Source organism: Simochromis diagramma, unplaced genomic scaffold (assembly GCF_900408965.1).
Source record: "Simochromis diagramma unplaced genomic scaffold, fSimDia1.1 OVJJ01000344.1, whole genome shotgun sequence".
Classification (NCBI taxonomy): domain Eukaryota; kingdom Metazoa; phylum Chordata; class Actinopteri; order Cichliformes; family Cichlidae; genus Simochromis; species Simochromis diagramma.
Window position 1 is genome coordinate 3,480,314 of NW_024387375.1, and position 12,113 is coordinate 3,492,426.

The 12,113-nt window shown below is 38.1% G+C and overlaps 1 protein-coding gene across 1 annotated transcript; it reads right to left on the reverse strand.

Annotated features, from left to right (window-relative positions):
* Positions 1 to 946: 946 nt before the first annotated feature.
* LOC120720077 (extracellular calcium-sensing receptor-like) lies at positions 947 to 8,882 on the reverse strand. The gene is made up of 6 exons (XM_040009720.1): positions 8,836 to 8,882; positions 8,199 to 8,496; positions 7,154 to 7,948; positions 6,750 to 6,977; positions 6,429 to 6,552; positions 947 to 2,034 (listed from the first exon to the last, which is right to left on the reverse strand). Exons 1-6 carry the CDS (start codon positions 8,865 to 8,867, stop codon positions 1,121 to 1,123), a joined length of 2,391 nt encoding a protein of 796 aa, XP_039865654.1. The 5' UTR covers positions 8,868 to 8,882; the 3' UTR covers positions 947 to 1,120.
* Positions 8,883 to 12,113: the final 3,231 nt, after the last annotated feature.

Sequence of the window (12,113 nt, forward strand, 5' to 3'; positions counted from 1 at the left end):
CGGAAGTGACGTCATTTTCACGGAAATGTAGTTTTTTTTTTTACCATCAGGGCCTCATGAGCCTATACTGGTGTTTTTAAAAGTTATGTTTGACTTTATGACTTTCTGTGTCGTTTCTGGGATGCTTGGAACTAAAATTGCACTGCTGGAAATAGTTTATTTTGATGCATATGCTCCTTTTTTGAACAAAAAAGCAGCATATGCTTTTTTGTATATTTTTTATGCACCAAAAAAAATATAGTGCAAATTTGCACTATAATATTTATTTTCGTTTTTCCTGCAGTATATAAAAATTGCTGTTTTTCAAAAATAAAACTATGAAGACACTCAAAATAAATTTCCTGTGGTGGGAAACTATTTTGTACAACTTTTTTGTATTTACAGTTTTGAGGGATAAGCCTCTTAAATTTCTCTAACTAGAAATATATGTTAAAAAAAAACAAAAACGATTTTCAATTTTTTTGTAGTTTATTGCACTTTCTTGCAATTTTTGTAATTTCTATGAACTTAATGCATACATATTATTAAAATTTGGGCTATAATGGTTGTATTGCAACTTGAAATGCTCCCAAAAATGGCACTACAGCATGTAAAAATATAATATAAGCTCTGGCTGACTTGGTTCTATGGTAGGTCTTAAAGGGTTAAGGACATTCTATGACACTGTGGTAGCATCTGCCCTTTTCTATGCAGTGGCCTGCTGGGGGAGTGGAAGCACGGACAGGGACAGGAGCAGGATTGACAAACTGGTGTGGAGGTCTGGCTCCGTGCTGGGATGTCCCCTGGAGTCTGTGGAGGTGGTTGGCGAGAGGGGGATGTTAGTAAAGCTGACATCCATCAGGAACAACCCACATCACCCACTGCATGAGTATGTGAGTGGGCTGAGCAGCTCTTTTAGTCAGAGACTGAAACACCCTCGCTGCAGGAAGGAGTGCTTTCGCAGATCTTTCTTGTTTGAATAAGTAATTAAAATGCATCAAAAAAGGAGATGTAGTTTCTATAAAGACAGTATCAATTGGAGTGTATCCTGCTGACAGCTTCTTTCTATTCTGACAGGATGGTGACCAACTAATTATGTACAAATGATCAAATTAAAATCCCATTTTACCGCATTCATTTTTCAGAGTGAATTTGGTGCCTTCTTCCCCATCATGTATTTCTTTGTATTCTTCTCTGGTTTCATTAAGATTATATAACATTTGGGTATGAAGATGCAAAATAGCAGTCCAAAACTGGAAGCAAGTATAGCAAAAATTTCTACAGCAACACTGAACTTCCCAGGGGAGCTGACATATGCTGGGACAAATGTAATCCATACTGCACAGAATATCAGCATGCTGAAAGTGATAAATTTGGCTTCGTTGAAATTATCGGGTAGCTTTCGAGCTAAAAATGCAAAAATAAAACATAAAATAGCCAGAAGTCCTATATAACCAAGCACAGCCCAAAAGCCCACAACTGAGCCAAGGGCACACTCCAATGTGATCTTGTCTTTGATTTCCTTAAAATTCTTAAATGGAAAAGGAGGAGAAGTTGTTAACCAGATGATACATATGTTAATTTGTATAAGAGTAAATGCTGTAACACAGAGTCTCTGCTGTGTCTGCCCAAACCATTTTTTAACATTACTACCTGGACGTGTAGCTCTGAAGGCCATTAAAACAACCATAGTTTTTCCCAGAAGACAAGAGATACAGAGGACAAAGGTGATGCCAAATGCTACATGTCGGAGCATACAGGACCAATCAGAGGGCTGACCAATGAAGGTCAGAGAACACAGGAAACACAGAATTAAGGAGAAGAGCAGCAGGAAGCTCAGTTCAGAGTTGTTTGCCCTGACAATAGGAGTTTTCCTGTACCTGAAGAAAATTAGTATCACACCAATTGTCATGTGGGCCCCAAATACAGATGCTGCAGTGAGCAGTGCTCCCATAATGTCTTCATATGATAGAAACACTGCTTCCTTCTTTATACAGGCATCTCTTTTTTCATTTGACCAAAACTCAGGTAGACATCTCACACAGGTGACTGAATCTGGAAATTAATATTAAAGCAGACGTTACTTTTACCCAGTACAGTTGTGTATGCCTCTGCCATGATATATTCTACTGGTGCTTTAGAATTAGAAGTTGAAAAACAACATTATTATTGAATGACTGCTACACTGTTTTGTGATTAAGTGACGATTGACACAGCATTCATCAGAGATTATGAATGTGGTATACTTTCCCGTAGAATTTTAAAGGAATATGCATATAATTTAAAAAAAAAATCATGAGAGTACACAGACAGAAAGATACATAATTCTCCTGTTAGAAAATCAAACATGTCCCTTTTATCCTAACAATATCTATATCTATATATCTATATCTATTTATATCTATTTATATATATATATGTATATATATATATATATATATATATATATATATACATATCCATGTACAGCCACCTCCTGTACATGGATGACATCAAGCTGTATGCCAAGAGTGAATGAGACATCGATTCACTGATCCACACTACCAGGCTATACAGCAATGACATTGGAATGTCGTTCGGACTGGAGAAGTGTAGTCGGATGGTAACAAAGAGAGGGAAGGTAATCAGAACTGAGGGGATTGAACTACCAGAAGGCAACATTGCAGACATAGAGGACAGTTACAAGTACCTGGGGATCTCGCAGGCGAATGGGAACCATGAAGAGGCCGCTAGAAAAGCTGCAACCACCAAGTACCTGCAGAGGGTCAGGCAAGTCCTGAGGAGTCAGCTGAATGGTAAGAACAAGATCCGGGCCATCAACACCTACGCCCTGCCCGTGATCAGGTACCCTGCTGGGGTAATAGGCTGGCCAAAGAAGGAGATAGAAGCCACTGACATAAAGACAAGAAAGCTCCTTACCATGCATGGAGGGTTTCACCCCAAGTCCAGCACCCTGAGGCTGTACGCTAAGCGGAAGGAAGGGGGCCGGGGACTGGTGAGTGTCAGCACCACAGTCCAGGATGAGACAACAAACATCCAAGAATACATTGGGAAGATGGCCCCAACTGACCGAGTGCTCAGTGAATACCTCAGGCAGCAGAAACCCAAGAAAGAGGAGGGAGACGAGGAACCATCATGGAAGGACAGGCCCCTGCACGGTATGTATGCTGGCAGACAGAGGAAGTGGCTGACATCCAGAAATCCCACCAGTGCCTCGAAAAAGCTGAAAGACAGTACAGAGGCACTAATCATGACAGCAGAGGAACAAGCTCTGAGCACAGGATCCATAGAAGCTGGGGTCTGTCACACCAGACAAGACCCCAGGAGCAAGCTGGGTAAAGATGCCCCTGAGACAATCCAGCACATAACTGCAGGATGCATGTTGCTAGCTGGCAGGGCATACATGGAACGCAATAACCAAGTGGCTGGCATAATATACAGAATCATCTGTGCCGAGTATGGTCTGCAAGTCCCAAGGTCAAATTGGGAGAAACCCCCTCGAGAATGATCGAGTTAAGATCCTGTGTGGCTTTTTGGTAGGACTTGACAAAGAAGTGCAGGAGACAGATGCTGTCCAGTGTAGCAAGTGATTTATTCACCATTTTGTGACCAACCAATATTTACAAAAATAAATAAAAAACTCAACTCCAAAATTAACTCAGTTCAAATAAACATAACTAAACTTAAATCAACGGAAATTAAGGTCAAACTGCACACAGCTACACTGCCCTGGTCCTTCCTTCCTGAACACCTGCTTTCATCTGCTTAAATAGTCCATTCACCCCTGGACTATTCCATTAGGGTAGGTATGGCAAACATTTCTATACTCAAACCTGTACTACTACTCTTCCTAGCAATAAAACTCTAAGGTATAGTCAATACATCCATCTATCCATTCGCTTCCGCTTATCCTTTTCAGGGTCGCGGGGGGCGCTGGAGCCTATCCCAGCTGTCATAGGGCGAGAGGCGGGGTACACTCTGGACAGGTCGCCAGTCTGTCGCAGGGCCAACACACAGGGACAGACAACCATTCGCACTCACATTCACACCTAGTGGCAATTTGGATTATCCTATTAACCTATCCCCACAAGTTGCATGTCTTTGGATGGTGGGAGGAAGCCGGAGTACCACGGGGAGAACATGCAAACTCCACACAGAATGACCCCGGCTTGATGGTAGAATTGACCTTCTTGCTGTGCAGCATAGTCAATACATATTAAAACAAATCCATTTCTCTACTAACACTCTAAAAATCAGCTTTATTTACAAAGAGTCTCCTCCTTCTTCACCTGGTCTCTTCCTGTGACCTCAGATTAACCAGGAAACTAAGCTACATTTCCTCCTTTTGTTCCTGGAACACAGGTAGGTAAGGTGGGTTCAAACAAAACCAATTAACAGTTGAAATAAATAACATGTTAACTTAACAAACTTGTCAGAATTGAGTTAAACCAAGATGTTACATAATCTGTAAAAAGTGCAAAACATAAACAAACCCAGGATAGTAGATGTTTGCCTATTGCAGACTACATATGAGATATGGCTAAATCAAAACAAGAATGTTAACTAAAAATATGGACAAATGGTGTTCTCACCCACTTTGTCACAGGCTTTCAGATACAGATGGACAAAATGGAGATGGCTAACCAACCGGACATAGTGGTGGTATAGCGGTTCCCAATGACAGCAACATCAGAAATAAGGAACACAAGAAGCTTGAGAAATACCAAGGGCTCAGAAAAGAGCTCAAGAAGACGTGAAGGGTGAAGGTAACAGTGGTCCCAGTGGTAATCGGAGTGCTAGGTGCAATGACTCCCAAGCTAGGTGAGTGGCTCCAGCAGATACCAGGAACAACATCCGAGATCTCTGTCCAGAAGAGCGCAGTCCTAGGAACAGCAAAGATACTGCACAGGACCCACAAGTTCCCAAACCTCTGGCAAAGGACCCGAACTTGAAGGATAGACCACCCGCAGGGGCAAGAGGGAGTTTGTTGAAATATATATGTATACTTTTCTAAGGTAGCACGTTTTATTATAGCTCAGTACTTAAATAGTAATTGTAGGGTAACAAGGCAGAAACAATGTAGTAATGCAGTTGTTATTAGTTAAGTTATTACCATGCTATTACCAAAGTAATAACCACTTAATAACCAAGTAATATTATGGTAGCAACATTTGTAACAGGAAAATAATATTATGCTGACATTTATGTTAATGCATAATAAGCGCCCAAAAACTAAGTGTAATACTGTAGAAATACAGCTCGGTAAAAGAGTGGTAATATTAGGGTAAAAATGCAGTTTTCAAGTAATAACTACTGAATTACCACTGGTGGTTTCTGTGTAATAAGCAGGAAACAGAACTGCAAAATGCAAATCTGCCTCTCTATTTAATAACATATTAATCAACTATTAAAGCAGACGTAAGAACGTTGTGATTACCTGGAAACACCTGTGGTAGTTTTTCTGTTATAAGCATAAATAGAAACAGCCTACAAAGAGCTGGCTGCCAGTAGGTGGCAGACTGCTGTCTACTGGGAGTCTGTCATTTGTATTTTAGCCCTGGATAAAAACAAAGAAGAAGTAGTGCATCTTTTTGGCTTGCTTCTTGGAGCGATGCTTGCACAAAACAATGGATTATAACAGTATATTGGACAAACGGGAGAAAATAGATGGCATCTTATTTTTGTGTACTGGACAATTTAAAAATTAGTTCCACTTCCTTTCCTATCTGAAATATTTTTACGATACTATGCATTGTCATCCATATATAAACTATGCTGTGAAAGAGGGTCCTTTACACTTCTATGCACACCTAATGTATTCATATGTATTATTCTTTTAAGCTTAATTATTAGTATTTTACCTAAGTGTTTTCACTTCATTACAGACTTCCTGGTTCTTGTTTCATTCAGTTATAATGATCATGGAATTCAATTCCTGCTTATTAAGCAGAAAATGCCAAAGGTGTTTCCTGGTGGTCATCACTACTTTTTAAGTTTGGTTATTAATTTGTTATTAAACAAAAATGGGCAGTTTTACATTTTGCAGCGCTGCTTCCTGCTTATTACACAGACTCTTTGACAAGTGATTGAGTGGTAATAACTTAGAAATTACCACATTATTACATATTTGTTTCTGCTTTGTTTCCCTAGTCCAATAACATTAATGTTAGTTTAATATTTCTTAACTATAACCACTGTTGCTACCATGATATTACTTTGATGTTGAAAGCTTATCACTTTATAAACAAGCTGTAATAGAATGTGCAGGCATACAGACTAACCTGAGGCAGTGAGTTAAATATTTTCAAATATTTTAATCAGGCATTCTAGATGGAGATTATCTCTGCATAAAAGCATTAATCAAAATGATTAAATAGTTCTCATATGGCCTTCCTACATATATAACATTGCTTTGCAACACACCAAAGTTAAATGAAATATTACCACACCTGTAACGTTGCTGATCTCTCCTTCTGCACATCTTATACAGTCATAGCAGCAAACAGGCCTTCCTTTCTGGAGAACCTTACGTGTTCCTGGGGGACATTTCTCACTGCAAACTGACACAGGCACCTGCATGATCAAGAACGTTTAACTGTCTATAGACTTTGAGAAAAAAAATGTCTCTGTGATGTTCTTTGTTAAAAAACAAATAAATAAAACTCTTAATGTTGAAGCATTAAAACCAAAATGAACAAAGTATGTACATATGTATAAAATTAAAAAATAGAACAAAAACATGAAAACAATGAAATTGTACGATAGCTTACCTGCTTTGAGTTTCTTGCCCAAATTAAAGACTTGTTTTGCAGATTTAGCTGTTTTTCTGGAGCTAAAGATGGATTATAAAGACCAACTGTTACAAACTCCACAACGCCGTTTTCTCTTGACTGCCAGTTTATAATGTCATACTTTGCTGCTGGATCTCCATTCTCATCAAAGTGAACCTCATCTCCTTCCTTTGTTGTGAAATGGATCTTTCGTATGTGTTGCAGAACCTAAGAAATATGTTATGACTCAATTTATTGCGTGACAAAGATTTTGCACACCTATTGACTGAAAAATATACAGAAGAACTGCAAAATGAAGTTCTTGTAAATATTTTTAACTAAAAGATCTTTTTAATAATGTATCTTAATGTGAAAATTGTAATGTAAATTAGTAAAAAGCTCACCGTGAATGGGTCTAGCTGCACATTTTTGTTACATGTTTTATTACAGCTGAGGATATTGTGAAGTGCATGGGCCACTGCATACACTCCTTTGTAGACATTGTTAAAGAGAGGCATGAGAGACATGTCAATGAAGCTATTTTGAACTCCAGTCACATCTTCATGCCCAGTACACTCTTTCTGAATGTCTGCTGATGACGCTGACTGCCTAAACCTACAGTTAAATAATGTCTCCCAGAACTCAATAAACAGTTCATTGTTTGATGAATTCAGTGGCTTCTCATTCAGTATGAACTCTCTCAGGCCAGTGACATGTACTTTAGGAATGGAAAGACCTATTGCACCATCCAGTATGTGATGTGTGTCCATTTCTGCAGTTCGTGAATCAAATATCCAAGTCTCACTGCCTATCCACTGATACCCAGACAAGTTATGGTATGAAAACTCAGGTAGCAGCACATGAAAATCTGCACGAGTAAGGAATGTAACAATCACCTTGGAGGTTGAAGCCTTTATAATGTCAATTATCCTTTGTATCTTGGCAGATGGATCTGTCCTAAAAAAAGATACAGAATACTCCAGACAGATGCCCAGCTGCTGTGCAGTTTCAGTGAATGTGGCCATGCCTTTATTTCCATAATCATCATTGGATCTGATAGCTCCAACCCAAGTCCATCCAAAATACTTGACCAAATGGGCCAGGGCTCTGCTCTGGTAGTAGTCACTGGGTATTGTTCTGAGGAAGGATGGGTACTTGGTTTTGTCACTGAGACAAGCACATGTAGCAAAGTAGCTGATCTAGAATAAAAAAATGAAAAACTTATAAATGAAAAAGACACATGATGAAAAAAATGAAGCTGTTAAAAATAAAATATTTGAATTTTTTTTTTTTAACAGCTGTGATGCATATGCATAGATACAAAAATAGCAATTCTACTCAGTACTGGTACATAAAATGTACCAGGCAAAGCTTTGATCTAAGAAAATAAAATATTTTTAAAAGTATTCAAAGATTTAAAAAAAAAAAATAGATATGTAAAATACCCACCACTGGTATAAAAAAGGGTCCGATGACAGTAGCTACTGCTATGCTTTTAGAAGAAGAGGTCGCTCCTATAATGGCCTGCACATGTGCAGGTCTGGTACACGGTATCTTTGACGGTACAGACACAATTTCATTACCATTAGCTAAAGCCAGTGTAGCTCCAATGCTTCTGGTATCAGGTCCACAAATGTCATAGATTTTATAGCCCACAGAGATTCCTGGCAGTAGGTCTGCACTATTATTAATTTCCTCAATGGCAAAAAGCATAGCCTGGGCAAACTGCAAATCTCTGAAATTTAAACTTAATTGAGACAAACAATTATGAATAATTTGCATTGCATTGTGTTCCTTAAAACAGACACAAATATTTATGGATAAATGTTTAAATAGAAACAAAAGCATTTCTCATGAAAACATTTAAGATAAGATACGATACGATAAGATAACATTTATTAGTCCCACACATGGGAAATTTGTATTGTAGTAGCAGAAAGTGGACAGTGAAAAGTTACATAGAAAAATTAGAAAAAACACTAATGAATGGAATTTAAACGACTGAAAACATCAAAATAAATTTTATTCTTCTTTTGATTCCCAACAGATTCCGTAAATGTAAATGGATTTGTATCTTGTCATTTACCTGGTACATTGTAGTGGCAGAGGTTTGATCATGTAGGTATCTTTTCTGTCTTTCCAGCCTGTGTGGAAAGAAAACACCCCACCCAATATAATTTCTCCATTCTTTAGATAGCAGCAGGTTCTCAGGATCTCCTCTACGCCTGCACACTGGCTCCTCAGCATAAGAGGCAGATGCCACTAACAGCAGTTGCAGAAGTGCCCATCCCTTTTCTGGCCATCTTTGTGTTGATGTCATTTCTTGAGCTAAACCCTTAGTAGCATTAAAGTACTGTAATGACGATGAAATACTTAGACTGGTATTTATACCTTTTGGTGCAGCATAAATAAAAATTGAATAGAGACAGTTCATTCCCAGTAGATGTACAAATTCAGCAAAATGAGGGACACGCCCAACTTTGCCATTTAATGTAGGTTCATATCTGTAAACTAAGGATATACACAGGTTCATTTAAATATGAATTAACAATGCAAATCACAATTCATTACAAATGAATATGTAGAAAATTTTATTTTTTTTTTTCCAAAACAGTACTTTTATGGAGTATATTTTTACAGCACTCTTAGAGTTTTATGAAACAAGTTACAGTCATCCATTCACTTCCACTTTCACATCTGTGATGCATAGCTGTGATATTAAGATCTGTCATCAGTCTGATACTAATTTCATTCTGAAGTTTACATGACATGCTGAAGAAAATTTACACCATTGAACCCTCCTCTCAGAAACTGTCATGGATTTAACAATGTCTTTGAAGTGTGGTTTAAGAAAAAGTGTATAATGATTTTACATCATGTGTAGCGCCATCTTGTATCAGTACAGAACCTGATTGTTTGGTGTTACATCTTTTGCTAGATGCACTGAAATGGGGTAATCCACCTGTGGGCCCTAATGTTTGGGTTTGTAGATCACTTTGCAAATGACAGTTGTGTGGATAAGTACTTGCTTGAGTCAGTTGCATCGGTGGTTCACCAGACCCACAAGTTGAAGCTGACACTGTCCCCTCTGTGTTGTTGAGTCATGATGTGGAAAAACCAAGCGTTGCAATCAGCTGGCAGTGCAATATCCTTTTTCAATGAGTACCAAGCACTTCCAACCAGTTTACACTGGTTTGCAACCAGTGTGGGGGTCAGTACTCAAGAACAATAATGTATTACACATTATGTGTTACATTTAAGTAAAACAGTATGTTACATACTCTTAGCCTAAAGTTATTTGTTATGTTACTCAATACTTTCTGGTAACTTTGTAAAATGACCAGTTATGTTGTTTGGATGAGCTGCATTTTATCACATAAAATATTGCTGATTGCATCCAACGGGCATCTGCTCTGCCAGCTTGTTCTGTATACTGACCCAGCGAAGAGAAATCAAATCTGGCTTTAGCCTGTTGGTCCAGTGAACCACTGGTTCTACTTAGATGACAGATTCCATTCAGCATCAGCAACAATGTACCAGATGTGAGGTGAAGAGCAAACACAGCACAAAGGCAAGAGTACATGATCAGCAGTTTAGAGGTATTTTAGACATTCAACACCAACAGATTTTTTTTTTATTAACTGTAATTTTTGTTTACACTAAAAACTCATGTTCTAAAATACCATATATTATATTTTGTTGTAATTCTATACGAAAGAAGAGCTTGACTGTTATTGCTGTTACCAATATATTAAGAGAATAAAGGTAAACTTTCCTGATTTCATTTGCTCTGTATCTGTGTCTAGCCCATCTTTGAGAATCATGCATGAAACGCATACCATATTTTTCGGACTACGAGGCGCGCTTAAAATCCTTCTCCTAAAAATCAACAGTGCGCCTTATAATCCAGTGCGCATTATGTATGAATTCTGGTTGCGCTTACTGACCTTGCACAGATTTTATGTGGTAGACGGCGCTCAAAGATCTGTCAAAAAATGTTTTAGTACGACTTTGATAAGCTACAAAGGCGCACCGCTTGATGGATTGTCTGAGCATTACGGCTACTATAGTCACGAACATCGCGGAGTAATCCGCGTCCAAACTGCGCTTCAGGTCCCAAAGTCAAACGAACAATGTGGCATCACTGAGAGTTAAAAACTGTCTAAATTCTTTCATCTTTAATCAAATGATCAGTGTTGCTGCTTTACCAGGTGTAACAATTAAGATTAACAGCCAGGCATCCATGAAAACAGAATTTATTAATGTTCTGATATCAAAAGTTTTTAAGGTAGACTGTTTTCTTGGATTTGGTAAATGTTTAAATATGCAATTGTAACTCTCTGGTGCCACCTTAAAACATGTAGTCGGTAATAGGACATGATGTCGTTGGAAAACAGGAAGTAAGTCTGTGAATTAAGGAGAAGGCATGTGCAGCATCGTGGCCTTAGCCAGATAAATCCAGTGGCATCCACATACATCCTATGCCTTTGGTAGCATTGTGGGTATGTATGGACTTGTTTTATATTTTATGTGCATGTATAGACCACTTTCTTTTAAGTAAGTTAATTTTTCTGTAAGTTTAATGATAAAACCAATCTTATGCAGTTTACGCTAGCAATCGCTCATGGAGCTAGTTAAAGGGGAACGACAAACGAATTGGAGGCATTCATTATAGCAAGACTTGTTAAAATCATAATTTGATGTTTGTATTTGAGTTAAAAAGGGAAGTAATTCATATGAACGTTGCATGTTGACATATTAAAAAAAACTGGGTTAATATATTTTCATCATTATATATGTACATGGTGAATAAGTACAGTGATTATGCCTTGTACTGTTTGTTACAGTTTCACCTTTCCCTGTGTCAATAAACCTGTGAACCGGGAATCGTGTCATCAGAGTCTTGATGTGGGGAAGGAGTTTAGCTGACTGCCCAACCATAGCAGAGGCAGTACAATTAAACTTACCAGAGTTAGAAGTTAGAAGGAAGTTAGCTCGCTAGTTTCCATCTAAACATGATATATCATGTTTTGAAATTTGTGAAAAAATGTAAACATACAGCGCTGCTATGACTTCCAACATAAATGAAGACAGAAAAATAAACAGCAGTGAAGTTTGTAGGGTTAATGAAGTTGGACTAGCTGGTATATAATGATGTGCTAAGTGATCGCTAGCACTTAGCACATCATTATATACCAGCTAGTCCAACTTCGAGACAGTTATGTTAGCATAACATTAGAACAGTTAAGCTGGATGATGAATGCTAACTTTTTTCCACTTGATAAAAATTAATGTGAGGGCTTCCGAAGGTGAGGGACAAATGCAATCGCATGGCAGGATGCTGTAAACAGACCAAACTTCTGT